The sequence below is a fragment of the Ptychodera flava genome, chromosome 19 (assembly GCF_041260155.1).
Source record: "Ptychodera flava strain L36383 chromosome 19, AS_Pfla_20210202, whole genome shotgun sequence".
NCBI classification, from domain to species: Eukaryota; Metazoa; Hemichordata; class Enteropneusta; family Ptychoderidae; genus Ptychodera; species Ptychodera flava.
Window position 1 is genome coordinate 20676108 of NC_091946.1, and position 20463 is coordinate 20696570.

The 20463-nt window shown below is 38.8% G+C and overlaps 2 protein-coding genes across 3 annotated transcripts in view; one reads left to right on the top strand and one right to left on the bottom strand.

Annotated features, from left to right (window-relative positions):
• The window catches only part of LOC139118846 (guanylate cyclase soluble subunit beta-2-like), a 79406-nt gene extending 68046 nt beyond the window's left edge, over nucleotides 1-11360 (bottom strand). Inside the window, exon 1 of the mRNA XM_070682352.1 lies at nucleotides 11243-11360. Coding sequence (XP_070538453.1) covers nucleotides 11243-11245 — 3 coding nt within the window. The 5' untranslated portion in view covers nucleotides 11246-11360. The remainder of the gene's footprint in view (nucleotides 1-11242) is intronic.
• A 7771-nt stretch (nucleotides 11361-19131) lies between these two features.
• The window catches only part of LOC139118856 (E3 ubiquitin-protein ligase RNF13-like), a 36484-nt gene continuing 35152 nt past the window's right edge, over nucleotides 19132-20463 (top strand). Inside the window, exon 1 of one of the 2 annotated variants that reach the window (XM_070682369.1) lies at nucleotides 19132-19301. The gene's annotated coding sequence lies outside the window, so the exon portion shown is untranslated. The remainder of the gene's footprint in view (nucleotides 19302-20463) is intronic. The other variant, XM_070682370.1, reaches the window with a different exon arrangement.

Sequence of the window (20463 nt, forward strand, 5' to 3'; positions counted from 1 at the left end):
CTTTTAAGAGATTTATCGTGTTATTGGTTCTGATATTGACTCTTGAATGTTGCAATCCGACATTAAAAGTGTTATGTGTGCTATGGTGTGAAACTTGGTTCTCGTGTCTCAAAATGCAAAGTCGTAACTGATTCGGAAAGGTAACGTTCTTACTTGCCCCATACAAACTAGGTTTATAATTAAAGTCAAAAACATTGAAGATCTTGGCGTTATTATTGACATATAATTGTTATGTGAACATGTGGGTGGTATTATTCAGGGTGCAAGAAAAGTTCTAGGGGTTATTACTAGGAATAACCGTAAGCATGTGTTAAAATTGAAATACTTTATTTTGTAAGGCATGAAAAGCCTCCGTTGCTTGGAATAGTATTAATTTAGTAAACACCAGTTTGACATAATGGAAAGAGTGCAGCTATATACATACACACGTGCACATACACACACGTGCACATCCATGCATACATACATACATACATACATACATACATACATACATACATACATACATACATACATACATACATACATACATACATACATACATACATACATACATACATACATACATACATACATACATACATACATACATACATACATACATACATACATACATACATACATACATACATACATACATACATACATACATACAATCATCCATCCATCCATCCATCCATCCATCCATCCATCCATCCATCCGTACGTACGTAGGTACGTAGGTACGTAGGTACGTAGGTACGTACGTAGGTACGTACGTACATCCATCCATCCATCCATCCATCCATCCATCCATCCATCCATCCATCCATCCATCCATCCATCCATCCATCCATCCATACATACATCCATACATACATACATACATACATACATACATACATACATACATACATACATACATACATACATACATACATACATACATACATACATACATACATACATACATACATACATACATACATACATACATACATACATACATACATACATACATACATACATACATACATACATACATACATACATACATACATACATACATACATACATACATACTATGTATAAGTAAGTCTTGATGGTCTGTTATCAGTTTTCTACACTAATTTCTTTAAATAACCAGTTTTCCAGTCAGACATCGACTCCCTCCTAACCTCATAACACTTTGTTTTAATATACGAATGAATCATTTATTCTGGTCAGCAAATTTTAGAAAAATCAAAACATCTGGCCGAGAAGTCCTAACAATTGTTGTAAATAGACCTGACAGAAAAATGTTTTTTACGTTCCCATGGGTATGGATTTTCATTGATGAAAGAAATCTTTCCCAAATTCCATATGCTATCGAAATAATGAATTGACAGCTGATTTACATAGGCCAGTTGTCTTTTATAGGAATTTGATCTTTCTAAACTGGAAAGTTAACCGCAGTTGAGCAAATGATTGCATGGTCATATTAAGGTGAAAGGAAGCAACAATCTCGAAATAAAGAGAAAGGTTTATAAATCCATCGATATCAAAAGTAAACTACATTTCAAATTATTATTGCCTCGTTTAACATGGATCCGTGTGTAGCCCCAGCCAAACCACTGACGTAACTGCATTATAAATAAACCAAGTTGACGTGATGACCTAGATAATTATACGGGCATCACATTACTTTGTTGCCGTTGAAAAATGTTGACATTGTTCTTATTAAATGTCCCTCCGACATTGTACATACAAAACATTGGAACGTTGCTGAAAGACAATCTGACTCAAGAGTAAGTGAATAAATGAATGATAACCTTGTATTTCATGTCATTATATTGATTCGCATGTCCTTCGTCATGAGAATTTTTTGTTACCTTCATTGACTTGTAAAAAGCTTTATCTTTTATATAAAGAGCCTCCATTTGGAAAGCTAATATGCCATGGTATTAATTGTAGGGCTTTAGAGCCGATGTCCCAAATCTTGTGTTGTCACCGGCATTAGTGCTCGTTTACATTTACTGTCTTCATAGCGTTCACAATTTGTTTTTTCTGTTGAAAGATTTCTTAAATAATTTGTCTTGAGATAAAGCTTGGCAACAATATACTCCTTAAAATGGCGATTTCGACTCCTATGATAACAGTTGTGCATTATATGTTGGCAACTTTCAATATTTCGGAATGTGCAACCCCCTCTTTAATATGTAAAATATTATTAAGAGTTTTCGATGTCGATTTCATTGAAATGGACTGAGAACGAGTGCTTTTCTGTTCATACTTCTTTGTCTTCAAATCAAGTCACCTCTGTTTCATGTAATGACACGACGGTAGTTTTGTTTTTCTCCCGTGTAATGATATTGTAATGAACTGAGCACATAAGATCACCCACCGCATCCGCCGAAATCATTTTGTTTATTTCACACATACAACAACGATTGGAACAAATGCTTCTCGTCTTCCTCAATTAAATACAAACTCAGGGATGCGTTTTTGCCGAAGGCAAGAAACAAAAGAATGCTTAATTCGCATAAACCATCTCACGATGCCATATAATCCAAGGTTACATTAATTTTCTATTTATTCAAAATGAAAAGCAACCGAAGGCAATCTCGCTGCCAGCATAGCGAAGGTTTGACCAACCTTACTTTAGATGCGCCCGGTTAAATTGTAAGTTACGTCCAATTACAGTAAATGTGATGTGCCCTTAGGCTAAACGACTGGATAAAGAGATGGCATGTTCTGTAAAGAAGCAAGCAAATTAGGTCAGATGTACTGACACGTTGATAGTTTTCGATAATCCAACCAATCGGCGAGCTATTTACGATCCTAACAACAAGCTGATGAACCTGATAATGGGTGCCCGTTGATGCTATGGTGCTGCATACAGTGGGATACTGTGCGTCTTCACCCGGATCCTCCACCAATGATTTCATGGGTGGTGATGGTCTACATACATTAACGTCAAGTGCCAAATCCGTGATACTTTAATTTACGTATGTCAAGGAAGGAAACTGTCATTGAAATACTTAATTTATTGAGACGGTGATTTCTTGTTAATAAGCAGTACACTAGCTAGTATCAAGTAATGTGGCCACTTAGAAACTCATGCAGGGGCGCATTCATCATTAAATGTTTTTCGATGGCATTGGTGCTGCGAATGGAATTTCTCGCAGACAATAAATACTTTAAGTACTCATACAAATACGATAAAATACCTAAAGGCCTCGGGAATTATTTAATGTATATGTCACTTAGCCGCGAGACCCACCGTGCAATTAGTTGTCGATAACAGACAATGAACGGGTAAAATTAATCTTTTGATGTCACTCTTGCCTGGCATTTTTAATTCGAGTCTGACCCGACTATCGCATTAATGAAAATTTCGATTACGATGCCTTTTTAATTTCAGGTCATGTGCTTTTCATTGCGGGGGCTAGTTTCAATAACTTCCATCGATCAACGAATTCAATGCTATGGCAAAATAAAGGACGGTGACAGTGCGTTCGAATCCGATCGAGAATTCACTGATTTCGAATAGAATGGCAGATACATAGCCGCACAATCCCACTCGTGCTCTTGACTGTATATCAAATTTACCCTGTCAAGGTGTCAGGTGATGGTAGCTGATGACACATTTTGGTGAAAAATGAGCGCATGTTTTTATGTGTCATAGGTCGTGTCTCCAAAGCTAGTTGCTTTGCATATTTCATTTGTATCACAGATTATTGAGATCGATGGATAAAGACTCATGATGATGGTACCTTTCCAACATCGATACCATTAAACTGTAAAGACACACACGCAATAAAACCCCAAGTTAACTTCAGCGACAAATTGAAATATCATATCCGGATCTTTAAGGAATTGCGATTCCCAATATAAGGCGGCAATCGATACCTCATCAAAAACATTCGCCTTCACTGTTTTGTGTCGTCAACTTTCTAACTGCACTTGCCAATACTGCAGTCCAGCCTCTTTTTATCGATTCGATGCCAAATATTCATAAAAAGGCTGTTCACAGATGTGGTTTCTGCCTAATTGAAAGGAATACCATTCGTGCAAGGAAATATAACATTAAATGACTTGAGTAACCGAAGAATGTCTTTCTTCTCTTTCTGTCAGGTACAAAAGTGTTTGGCAATCTGCCCTTTGTCGTAGCATCCTATAGTATTGAATGCCCTTCCTGAAGGAATTGAACATGTGTGTGTAGGTTTTTGTTACAAGTTTAACAAGCTAGAACGGAAAGGTAGATACGCTACTAAAGCGAGGTGAGATTAACAATAAATCGAAACTAGCATCTTGACATCATAGGCTTAATGAGGAACGGTTAACAATGCAAAATGTATAGTGGACATCTAATTTAGGAGGTTTAATAAAAGCGTTGGTGAACCGAAATAATATGTTAATCGAAGCCAGGCAAACATAATTTGCAGACATGTAGTTTAAAAAGTAGGGTTCTTGCTGGTCATTCCATGCTCTCTTGAATTCCGAAACTTTTCGTAATTTACCGTGAATTTATATCACTTCTGTACTGAACGTAATTAAAGGTGTGCTGTCACCTGTTCCAATTTTCCCACACTTGCATGGAAAGGGAAAATCTAACCAATTACAGATTTTAAGCAGGTGGCCGCTTTATAAAAACAGCGCTCTCACATGGGCATTTTGAATACCAAGGAACGCCCCTTTAACCATATATGGGCATATTTACATTACACGTGACTGTATACCTTTAACTTCGCTCATTCGCTTGACGTCGACAGGACAGTCATGAGGTAATTTTTTGAAATTTATTTCGACAATGCCCTCATAGATCCGGTTAAAATTAATAGATAATACTAGCCATTGGAATGAAATTTTATGATCGTACATTAAGCATGTGTCGACTTTACAAAGTTAACCTATGTGCTGTGGTTGGATCAAAGCAAATATCATTAGTTTTATTGAATGTTGAATTAAAGTCATCATGTGAACTTACAGTTGAAGTATATCTTAAACATCTCTAGTTCATCGCTATGCTGCGTTATGTTCACTATCTATGCCATGTTTGGTGTGCTATGCTTTTCTATGCCATTTTCGTATGCTATTTTTCTAGGATTCTTTCAACTTTGTGCATACTTGTAAAGTTAAATTTGTTATGCTTCATAAAACGGAGCCGATATTATTCGAGCGCAAGGGAAACATTATAAGACAGTGTCTGTCTGAAAGGTATCCTTCAAACTTCTGCATAATTACATGATCATCATCTTGAAAACAATGTGCATATTCAGCATTAACAAGATGAAATCGTCTTGGACACATACACGAAAAACGAATTAATATGCTACGAACGATAACCTGGTGACACCGTTAGTCCACTTTCTGAGGATCTGAAAAGGTATCCTCTAATCCTGTACAGGGCTGACTGACCATCCTTTTGCGTGTAATATGAATATTGAGTATTCATGAGATTCAGGAATTTTGTACGCATATATATTAGATAAAGTCTCTGCTATTCAATCCCCCCTAGAAACGTTCACTGAATAAACTTACTGCCAACTCATCCCAACCGAAACCAATTTACACTTTTATTCTGCTAAGCTTGTCTGTGGGTTATTTGAAACCCATCAACAGTTGTCAATGCGAATAAATGATTAAATCCACTTTGGTTTCCCAGAAGAGACTGTGACATGTGTCCTTCCCAGCAAGTTGACTTTGGGGAAAGTCTTAAGAAACTCGTGAAATGGACACAGAAAGCTTCTGGCTCTTTTTTATAATAGGTATAAAAAATAGACGCCTCCCGATAAGGATCAAAGCTATCTTTAGGACACGATTTTTCTTCATTTTAAGTTGGAGTAAGCGTGTTTACGTAAAATTAGTTATAGCAAGTGAAGAAAGATTAATTCAGGCACCCTGATTTCTCACATTTCAGGACCTTTTTTATACATATTACTGAATTACTAGCAACTCTTGGTGTATTAGTCAACATTTTCCCCCATATTAATCCTTCAAAACCGCTTTCGCGTGGAGACATTGCGTTATCCGCATTGAATTCGTCCATCTACGGATCAGAGATTGATGTGATAATGGCACACAATGAATAACACTTCTTATCTACATAAGTCATGCTCCAGGAATTTTCACTGACGAAAGGCAAGATGTTTTGAAATTCTGGCTGAGCGTGGTTGAGCATTGTTGGAAACCTCTCGGGAAAAGATTAAACTTAAAACTTTGTTCACTATTGACTGGATTATCTTGCGCCTGCCTTATATGTGCAGTGGTTTTCTTGTGTATTTCTCAACGTTGAATAATCGTTTGTCGGGAAAACCTTCGATGAGTTCCTTCGAAGGAAATGACAGTACTTCAATCCATGTGATCTCTTGTCATATTTGAAGGGACAATACATGTATGAAAAGAAGCCCAAGTTTTCAACATGATCCTTTCAGTAACTGGTTCTGAATAGGTTCATAAACGTACGATAAACCTCCAGGGACACATACATTTCCCTGGGGTAAACTGAACAAAATTCGGCAAGCACGGCGTATACAACAATGAGAATCTATGAAATGTATTTCAAAGTTTCTTCCGATAAAACATGAAAGTTCCTTAGAGTGATGGTCGTATACTGAGAAACATCTTGCTTGCTATGAATTCAAAACGCTGTCATATCAAGCTATGCCAACATAAGATAAATGTAGTTAACGTTGTGTTTTTAGTGTTAAACACTACACGCAATGTGTACTAAATAGAGACTACGGGACAGCACCAATGAAACATGCGACTCCTCCATTGTACTGTAAGTACATACCAATAGTATTTTACAAGACCGATTTACCCCTTATGCCATTTACAGGATCCAACGTGACTCTCTCTCTTTCGGCACTTTTCTTCGGGAGCCAATAATTTTAATATGCCCCAATGCCAAAATGGCAAACAACTTTAATACCCCAATGCCAAAATGGCAAACAAACTGAACTTTTCTTGGCAAACGCATACTTACAAAATCGTTACTTCTAAATTCCTTCCGGGGGTTCCACCACTGCCGTGCCAATAATCTTGTAAGGTTATGAACGTACTCGACCCCTTGGTCGAGATGCTTCGTTTTAAAGGTTAAAACCCTTGATATAGGGAATTACGCCATGGCAAATTAGAGGTTCGTATATGTTTTTCAGGTGATAAGGCTCAAACATCGGATTTCAATTACAATTTTTCTGATAGTTTCCTGTCGAAATACTCGTTGTTGAACCAGATATTACTGGTGCATATGGCGTTTGGATAATCCCGCACGCGGCAATTTGCAACATGTCATTCAAAAGAACGTTAAGGGCTAAGTAATCCAACGTCGTATTAACCTGTGCAATGATCTGTAACCTTGCCCTTTCGCGTCATTTTCTGTATTGTGCACATCTGGTCATAAAATAATTATATACATTCTAATATCTGGCGATTATATTCCTCTGCTTCTTTTGCGCCGTTGAAACTTGCAATTACAAAATGCCTTTCGATCGACAAAACAATTTGGTAGCCTGCGCTTGTTTAAAGGCCGGTGTCTGTATGTTAATTGATCATACAAAGAACTTTCCTTTCACCGAACCTATATGTTCTGAATACCTCTACCTACAATACACACCAATGGTATTATAATTTGAACGGGTTTGTGAGCAACCACGTATACTAATAATGACTAAATGTCTGAATTCTGCGACCTGAAATATTGGTGTGCGACAAAATCAAAGGCCAATGTAGTTTATTCTTCAATAACCCACCAAAAGTTCTCACCACCTGCGTCATAAAGATTGATTGATTGTGAAGGGAGTCTAAAATTACCATGCCCGTCCAAATTCTTAGATTGGTGTCTTAGGACCACTAAATATTTAAAGGTATGTAAGGTTTATGAGAAAAAAATGAGCCCGCCTAGCGCCTACAATGAAGGCACGTCGTATAGAGAAGGGTAATATTACGGCGCTGCCAATATAGATGTGCCAATAAGATACGCAACACTGATGTCCTCACTCAAGAATTAGTCTTTTCCGGTGATGAAGGCGCATTCCAGACATTTAGGCGAACTGGTATGCGCCAAACATTATTTCTTTCAGTTTTGCCTTCACTGATTGTCGATGAAAATTGGCAGCAGGTGGATTAGTACCAGAGAAGAGTGCTTGGCTCATTTTCGTTCTAGACTGCAGTCCAATTGAAGTTTTTATTGAATTCCACACGACGTGACATATCGTTATTGAATAAATTTGAGCAAAGTCAGCCTTTCCACGTCCTTCAAATCGCAGACAGGATTTGTTCGAACAAGCGTGTTTTTCCTTAGGCTAGTCGATGTAACATCCGGGAGAAGACATTGCGTGGCAACAAACAGTTTACAACATAAAATGCATAGCCTTTCAAAGAACCTGTCGTTGCATTAAATTGTTTTACTGTATATATATCTAAGCACATGAAAGGCCCAGTTTCCAGGGAAACCGTCTCGAAAAGACGCTTATCAGTTTCACTTCCACAAACTACGAAGTAATTTTCTTACACGAGGAAACGCGACACTTCATGAGTTTGTTCACGAGCACGGAGAATAGGAAGCCAGTTTTGTGTTTTGACATGTTTGAATTTCGGGCGCAATTCAGTTGTAGACCTTGGCTCAGAGCACAATTTACCGCAGGCCTGTGTATGTCTCGTAATTTAATCGTAAAGAGATCTGTTCGAATTCACACGTATTATATATTCCAAAGGTTTCTATTGCTTCCTGTAATGATCCTATGCGAACAATCGTTATCAATAGAAATGCCATTTCGTTCATCGCCGGCCCAGTCTTATCACGCACATCAAATGACTCGAAATATATTGCAATTTCCCTCAGAGTGGGAATTTTGTTTTCAGTACAGAAAAAACATGAGCATTCTTCTAGAATCTGTAACGCTCTTTGAGAACAGAAATGGCACCTTTTTAGTTTAAAAGTGATTCTTGCGTGATGTTTCTGATGGTAAATTTCACTGACCAAAATTGGATTCTAGCAATTGTATATTATGAGGAGATGAGCGGTTAAGCTCCCGCCTCTCTCTCTCTCTCTCTCTCTCTCTCTCTCTCTCTCTCTCTCTCTCTCTCTCTCTCTCTCTCTCTCTCTCATGACGTCCAAAGTCATTTGAAGCATCAAGTAAAAATGGTAAAATCATCAGGCAGTCCTCTGCAACTTTCCTCACGGTTGATTTTCTAAGGAAGTTATAGGGTCTGCAGAGATGAACGAATTTTGTTAGCTTAATTTGTCTTTTTGTTGCACTATATCCTACGAATTTGTTAGAAAAAATCTGTCAAACTGTCACTGTTTGTCCCTGAAGAGTGTTTTCAGTCAATTTAACTACTGCTGAAAGCTTGCGTAATTTCCAGAGCGTAATTATTCCGACTTTAGTTTGAAGCTTCCCTGTGGTCAATAACTGGATTTTCCTGGCCGACAAAAGCGCCACAGTAAGGGAAAAATTAATGACAGGCGCAAAGACATGCCGACTGGCATTTCTACTCATTAGTGTGATGCATTATTGAAATTTCAATGTTCTGTTGATATCTTTGAATGAAAGCTAGTGATCGTGAGATTGACCGGAGGTAGTAACAAGGTACTAGTCTTTTATTCGGGCACCATCGTTATCCAACCCAAAGACATCATACGTTGATAACTCGTTTTCTCATGGTCTACTGATATTTGGAATGAGTGCATCATTTGTTAAAATCCCTGCGTTATCAGGCAAATCGTCTCGAAAGTAAATAAAAATGGTCACGAATGCTAATGTTTGCTTCCTACGTCGACATGACGTATGTCATTCTGTAAATCAGACGACAAATATGACTATCGAGACTCAGCGCATACCTACCTACCTACCTACCTACCTACCTACCTACCTACCTACCTACCTACCTACCTACCTACCTACCTAACTATGGCCCCACCAACCCATCCTCCAAACAGCCCATCTACCTACCTACCTACCTACCTACCGACCTACCTACCTACCTACCTATCCATCTAACCTACCTACCTACCTAACTACCACAACCAATCCACCCACCCACCAACCTACCTCCCTCCACCAACCCATCCACCCAACAGCCCACCCATCCATCCACCCAACAGCCCATCTACCTACCTACCTACCTACCTACCTACCTACCTACCTACCTACCTACCTACCTACCTACCTACCTACCTACCCATTTAACTACCTACCTACCTAACTACCCCACCAATCCACCCACCCACCAACCTACCTATCTCCACCAACCCATCCACCCAACAGCCCACCCATCCACCCACCCACCCACCAAACCACCTACCTACCCACCTACCTGTCTTCCTACTCACCTACCTACGTGTACCTAGCTACCTATACCTACATAACATACATACAGCGTAGAGACTGAGTACAAGATTGCTATGATTGCACACGGAAGTTTAAAACGATTTTCAATATCAGTTCCATGTAGAAAGAAAATCTCCTTCTTTCAGCGGTACCGGATTTTTCTAATTGTAGCAGTGTTTGTTTCAATATTCGTGAAGAGATCATGGTCGAGGACAGCAGCATGCTCGAATGACCTGTTGGTGGCGTACAATGGCAATTTAGGTGATGAGGGGGCACGCTGCTTCGTAAGTAAGTTTGCTAGTTGGTCGAGTTCTGCTTTCAAATGTCTCCTGGGAGAGAGGAGGGGGACCGACAAGATAGTTCTGTTGTCTTTTAAACCCTCCGCAAATAAAAAAAAAATGTTTGTCACTGTGTTTCCACAAAGCAAAGGGTGCACGAAGAGAATTGGTATCGACTGAAAAAAACATGTTGGGGGAGGGGGGCCTGGGGTGGGGATGGGTGTAATTACCCATAATTTTTGTAACGATTTCATTTTCCCCAAGGTCATTTGGGAAGACAGCCCTAATCAGTTACGATCGATTACGTTTCAAATAGTTTGATTGGAAGTGGAACTCGATCAATTAAGTTGTTTATCCAATTATATTAATTTTTTGATGCTGTTTCGTACTGGATGTTGTTGAAATCAATTCGCTGTTTTCATTAAACTTTGAACGTCATCGCGATCGTGTTGAGACAGACATCAGCATATGGACCATGATTAATCGACGTAGCCCGCTGAGCGTCGCGCTGGGGGGAACAGAAGAGAAAATTACGCATTAAATAGGTCTAATTCACCTCTCAGACGTCGATGGTATTTCAACAGAGATAACGGCAATATAATTGTTGACTTACACTCTAATACCTTGGCGATCTACTTCAATAAATCAATGATTTTTCTGGCGGCTTACCATGATGGAAACTGCCAACTGTTCTCCGTTGATTTGAAACCTGCTGACGGTTCCGGTCCTCTTCTAACTGGGCGAAGGCCCGCAAGCGTATTTTGAGAATGTGGTAATGAGCTACAACTGTATACGTCACGCTGGATTTTGATGGGTTTTTGTTCACTTCTGGTCCGATCAGTTGCCGACTTGTGTCACGTGTAGATGAAAAATCGTCCAGCATCAATATTGCGAACAGTTCATCCGGGACACCTCTACATATATTTGGCAGATTGAAATACTACATTATATACGCTGGCGTGCTTTGGAAACTGTGAGAGTGCTGAACTACTCGCCACTTTCCACACGCTGAATCCTTCGGCAAGCTCTGACACCACCTTTAAAATCGTAACAAGACATTAAATCCCTTCCACGCACTCACGCTGTGCCAGGGAGCATAACATATTAATTCCCTGGGCGATTGGACTGTACCATTTTCTCCGATGGGTTAGATGAGTAATTAAAAGTGCTTCGATCTGAGAAACAGCCATGCAGACGTTTAACTACTGAATATATTTTAAATTCTCGGGAGGTTCAAATCAGCAATTTAAACAACCACTAATTCGAGAACTTGGGTTTCAAAGGGGACACATTTAAGTGCCAATATTTCACTCCCGGGCACTCAATCAATGCTGTTTGCTGGGCAGATTTATTAGCAATATTATTGTATAGCAGATGTTTCAACCTGTGGCAACAAATTTATATTGACAAAATTTAAGAGAAAAGTCTTTTGAACTACATAAATCACTCTCTGAACGTGACGTTACCATGGATACAAGGAGACCAAATTCATAAACAAGGTTTTATGTTTAATTGAGTCAGATAGGTTTAAAATTCATTTCACAGAGCATACAGGCCTACTCCTTATATCAGTGTGTCTTTTAGTCAAATAAACAGTGCTCCCAAAAATATATTTGGATCGAGAAGTTTTACCCGAAAACAGGCACCTTTTGTGTTGCGTTCCTGTAGTTTGAATGTATAAGAAAACGTGCAGATTTCTCTATTGTCGTCATACCTATCAAGACTTTTCATCAAAGACCCTGGACCGAGGGGGACTGATTAAGGCATGTGTAAATGTTATCACAACAAATAAAACCCTTTTCCCTTTTCCACGGATTGGTTGATGAACTAAACATTAGTACTGGCAAACCTGCTGTCGACGTTGTCAACTTTTTCTGTCGATGGTGTTCTAGTCAGTCAGCATGTGACAACCAGGAACTTGAACCCGATAGCTTATACAGTGGATTGCAACCCAAAACTTGCAAGTTGTTAGGTCGACACACAGTCCGTCGATAGTCATGGACATCTCAATGCTACCTCCATACGCATGGAATATGAACAACACAAAGGCGAGTTTTAAAATATTCTGTATTTTGATGAAATGGTTCAAAAGGGCAGAGCTAAGGCACACTCTGTCGTGATGGAACTTCCCAATGATAACTGCGACACTTTCTGTTGAAGCAACGTATGCTGTAATTCCCTTAATCCGTCGTAGAAACGATAAACTAATGAAATTAGCGCCGAGCCAGCTGTTTTCCCTTTTGCGGCACTTTTGACGCATTTCCTGCGACATTTGCAAGGCGGAAGACCTTCAAAATACGGTGTGTAATTCTTCCACTTAATAGCACTAGCAGACAACAGTTGCAAGTCAGTATACGTAGTCTGTGATACAGTGTTTTGCAACCGTGTGAGGATACAGCATTTTTTTCATTCTAGAAACAGACTAGCATAAAGTTCAACAGTACTGTCTCTCCCCTGTCGTTTCGTTTTGATTATATTGATCCGTAAGTCGATGTGCCTGAATATATTGATTTTTTGTATACAACTTGCCACCCTGCATCAGAACGTATTAATAATGTCATCGAAAATTAAAGAACGAGATTAGGACAAAGCAACATTTTCACACAGTTTAAAAAAAAAAATATATATATATATATATATATATATATATATATATATATATATATATATATATATATTCAACATTTTCATATATATATATATATATATATATATATATATATATAATATAAAATATATGTATTCAACATTTTCAAAAGTTTAAATATTGAAAGTAACTACATATGCACAGACACATGCATGCATATCGACATACCTACCTACCTACATACCTGCGTGCCTATACTTATCTATATACCTACCTACCCACAACCCCACACAAATGCATGCATGCACGCGTAATCTGTGTCCGTGTGACTTTTACTAAAACTTGAATTATTTTGCGATTAGACATGAAAACCTTACAATCACATTAATATGTAAATGCATGCATACATACATACATACATACATACATACATACATACATACATACATACATACATACATACATACATACATACATACATACATACATACATACATACATACATACATACATACATACATACATACATACATACAAAAAAGACTTGTCCCATCAAATAATCTCAGAGACTCAGAGACTAATGTGAGTATTTAACCTTTAGTAGCCTAACACAAATTTTGTAAAAGTTGCAGTGTCATAAAAGGGGGAATTTTACACACAAACATTTGCGACCCTTTCATGCTGGCCTCACTCAGACTATAATCGAGGGACGCATCTCCTCAATTTGGTACGTTGATTATCTGTCCATTTATTTTCCGCTAATGTGTAAATTTGTGCTGCATGCGACATTTATGAAATTATACTTACATCTGCGACGAAAAGGGACCCTGACCTTTCGTACATTTTTTGTACACTGATTGGTGATGCTTTCAGGAACTACACGTGAAAAGCGACGCCAGTGGGATTATCTGCGAAACAATACGAGCAGATGTTATGATTACCAAAATCTGTTGTTCCCACAGGTCTGTGCGTCAGTTATCTGTCCCTCTACATCATTCCAGATATATGGTTTCACCTTATCTCAGGCCGCCATTTTCGCGAATGGCGTTATTCTTGTCGACTTAGTCCGATAAGCTTTCTGCATGGAACCTTTCATCGATTATAGTTGCTCAGTTTATAATGACCCCAGTAGCACTTTTCTGGCTTTTGTTTTCCATTTAAGGGTGAAAGAGTGCGACCAACTAAGTCCATATTTCTGTGACAAATTTACATCGATACAAAACACAGACATGTTGGCAAACAAAAAAAAACAGATTGTGAATTTAATGCTTATCAAATTGACAACTTTCTCCCTAGAAACGCGTAATCTGTGTCCGTGTGACTTTTACTAAAACTTGAATTATTTTGCGATTAGACATGAAAACCTTACAATCACATTAATATGTAAATTGAACGAAAAAAAGCGTGGGGATATATACCGACAAAACATGAAGAAAAAAGGTTGTTGACAAAATATTGTACATGATAACTCAATGAATAAACATGCTAAGGGCGTATATTTAAAATCACTGAAAGTCAAGTTAATAGATACGAAAACAAAGGGTGTTCATCATATCGACCAGAAAATTCTGATCATCTAGATCTGTCCTGAAGAAGCATCCTTCCCGAACAGTTTTCAGTCACCCCTCTTTCAAGTACATGAGTCCATCCATTGTATTGGTGAAATCAGGAATGGACCAAAATCAGGCGATAAAGGGGTAGAAAATGTACATTGCTGATTTGTGAAATATAGCACATACTGTACGTATTTTTAATCAAGTGGATGGTATCTATCTACAGCCCATGGGAAATGGGTCAGGATAGTTGTCTGAGGGTTCATTGTAGTGAAGCTATACGCATCGAACCAACGGTTCTCAGTGTTATTGTCTGTGCTCAAAGCCTTGCAGGTACAAAGGTGTGAAATTAAAAGGCACGACTTGCATCGTAAGGAAAATAAAACCAGTGAACCGAGAAAAAAAATGAGAAAAGAGCTCATGAGGTTATGAATTCATCCAAAGCAGGGTTATTAAATAATAATAATGACAATTCCCTTGGTTAACGCTCTGCATAAAGGAAATGATACAGACTATACCTAGCACTGGCGTACGACCATATGTTGTCTCGCGGGAGATAAATGTCATTTGTGGGGTGTATAATTGTTCCCCTGTGTAGAACGAAAGATATATATACATGATTGCCTTTACAATTGGCACGCCAATGCAACACTCACACTGGTTTTTGCAAGATGCAGTATACGACTAATGCCTCTGACGTATTACAGAAAATAAAAGTTGACCAAAAGGCTGCTTCATTAGTAAACCCCGTATCAAAACAACAAGTAGCGGCTGTATCTGACAAGTAAGTTTGCCCACGTCTTGAGTATCAAGGAAATTTGTACCAACCACAGGGATGTCAGGATACAATTGTCATGAGCATTTATTTGGTCTTTAATTTGTCCATTAATTTAGCCAGCAATAAAACGTATGTCTTCATCATAAGAGAATGTCAGTCACTGCTTTAACTATTGAGCTAGATTGCGTCTCGGGGACACATTTTCCAACTCCCACATTTTCACAATAATTTCTGATCCACCTCTTGAGGGGGGCTCACATTGAAGCTTTTGGAGTTAATAAAGAGTTCGTCGTCTTAATATTTTATGAAAATTGAAAATATGATTTTTCGCAACGGGGTGAAAACAGGGATGATGGCAATTTTAATTCTTAAATATCTGAAATATCGGTAAACTGAAAGAAATTTGTTGCCATAGTACCAAATTTGCACCTTGCCCTTCTCCCCCCCCCCGCCCGATTTTCATTTCTTGATTTTGACAAAAAATGGATGAAAGTTTCCACGAGGCGCTCTCTACCTTAAGCATGACGTATTGCTAAGTTGCAGGAGAGAGGAAAAGGGAATTTGAGAAATCGGAATCAGATTATGGGACGTGGATACTGACGCAGCAATTATTGTAGGGAATACTTTTAATAACCATAGAGGAGAGAGCAGAAATACAGCGATGTCAGATTAAAGGAGAAATTTATAAAGATAAGCATATGTTGGCCGGCTGGGCAATTGTTGAGCCTTTTCAGAGGCACGAATTGGTGATATTTTCTGAAAGCAGTAGATTTTGCAAAATATATACAAACAAAGGAAATACCGCAACTGAAACAATCAATCGCAAAATTACAGCGACTGACAAGGCCCTAAAAGTGACAGCATATGTTTGTTAACCACCCTGAGTGAATCAAAATTAATCACCCTAGCACTGTGTACAGTCTCGATTTTTGGATGTTTTATTATGATTATAAATGGAGTGGTTTGAACACATTCATTGAGTGTCTACCGGATACACCATCGGCTAAAATTCTTCCCCGACACATGATGGACTTTTGATGTACAACGCCGGGTGTGAGGTGCATAGAGCAAGGCGCCAAAAGGAGCGTCACAGACAAGCAGACATGAAAAATGAGGGAAACAGAATACTGGATAAATATGCGATCCATTAAACTCATTATTTCAACAAATATCTACCGCAGTTCATATACTTCAACCTGGTTTAAACGATAAACTGCAAACTCTTGACCGTACTGAGTGTAGGGGGTTTCAGACTTCAAACTTGAGTGAAATAACGTAACGAGGTAAAAAAGTATCAAGGGCTTAGAAGCATTACTCGAGTGGGTAATAAATCAACACCTTTAAAGCCACGTCTTTTGCAACGTGTGCACAACAATAATGACGTTATGTCCTTCTCGACTATGTTGAAATATGCACGATCGACGGACGCGAAGAATAGTTCAAAACAGATTTATATCAATACTGCACTGCATAAAGTTTTATTTCTCCTATTTACGGTCTGATATCATCATCATCATCATCATCATCATCATCATCATCATCATCATCATCAACGCCACCACCACCACCACCACTACCACCACCACCACCATCATCATCATCATCATCATCATCATCATCATCATCATCAGTAGCATTGACAAATATAATGATAATTACAATTACATATAGCCTCGTTGCCATAGCAGGCACTCATCTTTCATTGAACTCTTTCTTCTTCACTACTTGACCAACTGAATCACTTCAAATTATAATCGCTTGACTGACAGACCCTCGGCGCTGATGATATAGTAGAATTTTCAACGCTTAACGGTATATTATCTTGAGCAATTTAAATCTTTGATTTAGGTGATGTTTTCTTTATATGCCATTAACCATTCAGAGAGCAATCTCGGCTGTCTCGGTGCAATACTTGCAACACGTAAACCAAATTCCTTTTTAAACTGCAACAAGTGTAGTCCAGTTTCATGTACCGTTTGCAGTGTTTGTACAGACCGTATTCTATAGTAGGGCGCCCTCTCTAGACGGAGTTTGTACTTCGCCGTATAGTCCCGGTGGACAACGTTGACTAGCTTACACGCCCGTCTTCACCTTGCTACGTTCTTGTCTTCTTGTATTCTTTTGTCTTGTCTTGTTTAACGGTTTAAATTTGAGAAACTTATCGTCTTCTCAAAATGTTTGTCCTTTATCGACTACTACTACAGAATGTCACCACATTCGCCTCATACAGTGTGTAAAAATACTTTCCCGGTCGCAAGAATTAAAAAAACAAAGGGAGGGAATGCAGTTTTGCGTAAGTGACTGTCCATATCGGTGGTAACGCACATTTACAATATCGTTAAAATGGGGCTATGACTCATTGAACTGTACAAAATCTTGAAAAAGCGTATTCTTGGTTTTTTTTCGCCGACTCTCCTAGGGAAGGGCAATCACTGAGATGGTGTTTCCATCACGCGTCAACATATCAAAATATATTCTTCATGTAATCAAGATGATGATTCGTTGTTCTGGATCTTGATGAATTCTGTCGCTCTGTATGTTCTTCGAATTACTCGACGTATCAAGAACCCTAAATTTATGATCATCACACTGGGCACGCGCTCCACCATCTTCGGTTGCCAAGGTCTCTTGTCCGGGCAGCTGGATGCTTCTAGAAAACAGGTAGTTAGTGGGAAGTAACGGGACTGTGCGAGCGGACGATGGCGCTCCTCATTCCGAGAGCTGTCACGTGTGTGTCAGGCCACAGTCACTCGTTGTTAGATACACCGCGAACATCCCACTGGCCTAGTTTTTCTTCATCAGTGGGGCGTTAGCTACTAGTTACTGTGAGTCAGGCTGCACCCTTTGCCATCATTTGCATTCGTGTACCTTGCATTGCTACCGTCAATGCGTCTAGATTCAATGTTTATAATTCCAAACTTGTGTCGTGTGACTGCACTGTCACAATGTCCATGCTACACAAGTATGCGGCCAGGTTCCACAACAATTCTATACATTGCACGAGGCAAGGTAGATGAATATTTCACATTGATAAATGATTCGTCAGCATTAGATTGTGATACTCAACTTTGACGTTGTATGCACTGCTAACATTGCAATTAGCAAAGGCCTGCTAGATATACTCCACATGTTTCAAATGTACCTGTACAATCTGCAACTTTTTGTTCAGCACAACAATTTTAAGCGAGCCTTCTTTCGCATATGGGGAGGAACAGCCCTCCCCTGTTTCAATAATGATCTGCATGTAAAAGAAACAAACAAGTCAAACTATCCGTATGTAGGATGTTTTGTTTGTCGCCGAGTAGCTATATTGCTTATTTCTTTCTCGCCTCAGACTAATAGTTCATACAAAAATCTGGGAAATAAATTTGAATGGAAAAAAGGCCAGTATTCGATGTTCATAAATAGGGCCTATCCGTAAAGACAAGTAATAAATGAAAAGTAGTAAAAATCCACTACTCACATATCATTTTATTATATTTTGTTTTCTAAACCAATTTTCAATTGTCCCTGGCGCCTGTAAGATTGATGTAACGGTGTGTGTGGGTGTTGGTTTCCCACCGGGTTCAAGTTTTCGCTGTGCTCACACATACCACTTCAGACAAAGTACGCCCTCAGAGAATTTCTCACGAGAGCCACGAGAGCGAGATTGAACGTGAGACTTCGATAACACAAGAGCTAAACACTTCGTCGCCATTATTATTGCCGTCGAAATTGGAAAGGACAATCACCCGCGTCAAAACAACACCTTTTATTTCCTTCTGATCAACATGCTTGCGAAGAGATAGCGTTCATGTAGCTGTGAAGAAGGTAAGGAAATCTTCTGAATCAGATATTATAGAAAATATCGCCTGCCTGAAACAATTAGAGAGGACAGAAGTTGAAGTAGCCGTGTTTCACTGTTTGTGTTGCACGCATCGTGCATCCACAGAATTTGTTTACAAACCAATCGCGAGGATATAATTTGTCCCCTGACAAACGCAACTCGACCATGAAGCTGGGGAAAAACGACAGAAGTTTTGCTTTTCTTCATTCGGTTAGTATTTTTGGCTATCCCTCCACAAGTCAAGAGGATTTAGAAAATAATATTTCGCTTATGGAGAGTGTACAATCTGAGCTGTGAAATGTAAATATTCTGGGTCCACCTCGTACGAGGTAATGTCGTGTTACAATATTGTGTACTTAAAGTAACGCCCCTTGTCACTTGACGTTGTATGGTCTGAAAAGTAAAGCTTAGACAGGCTTGTTGCCAGGTTCCTATATATCTTTTACTGTACCATGCACGTTAATCTATGCCACGCCTCTAACGGGACAAGACAATTCCGATGCCATATGCCACCGTCTATATCCTTTGTTTGATGATTGTGAGCGACAATGCACTCAACATCACAAGACACTCCATGACGTCATTAATAGTTGAAAATACGGAAGTGTGAAAGCGATTTGCGGTATCGCGCTACAAGGAACTAGCTTTCCCTTGATAGCGTCGTCAACACGTTCCTTCGCTTTCAAGTTTCATATGGTACTGGTCCGTGGGCCATCAACACGGGCCTATTGGAAGGACCGTGTAAGAGAAACAATTGTTGCAGAAATATAAAAAACATGTTACCAAGGATACTCGTATTATATTGATAAAAACAAAATTAGAGATATTACACATAATCATTTATCAGCTCTTCTATCAACAGAAACCTCGCATAACACAATACAATTCTATTGATCTAGTCGATAGACAATTGATAATTGACCTCGCAAATAACATTCAATTAATTGTTCTTCCAATATCACCGTGTCCTCTGAGTCACTGCGCCTTTTGTACATGTTCTCAACAGACTGAACAGTGCTCATTGAAAGTCGCAGGGAGCTTGTGATTAATAACAAGCAGCATGCTGGTTTTTTTATTCATTCATGGTTACTTTTTAAGTTCACATTTTTCTTTCGGTAACTGTGGTTACAAAATGTATATCAAGGA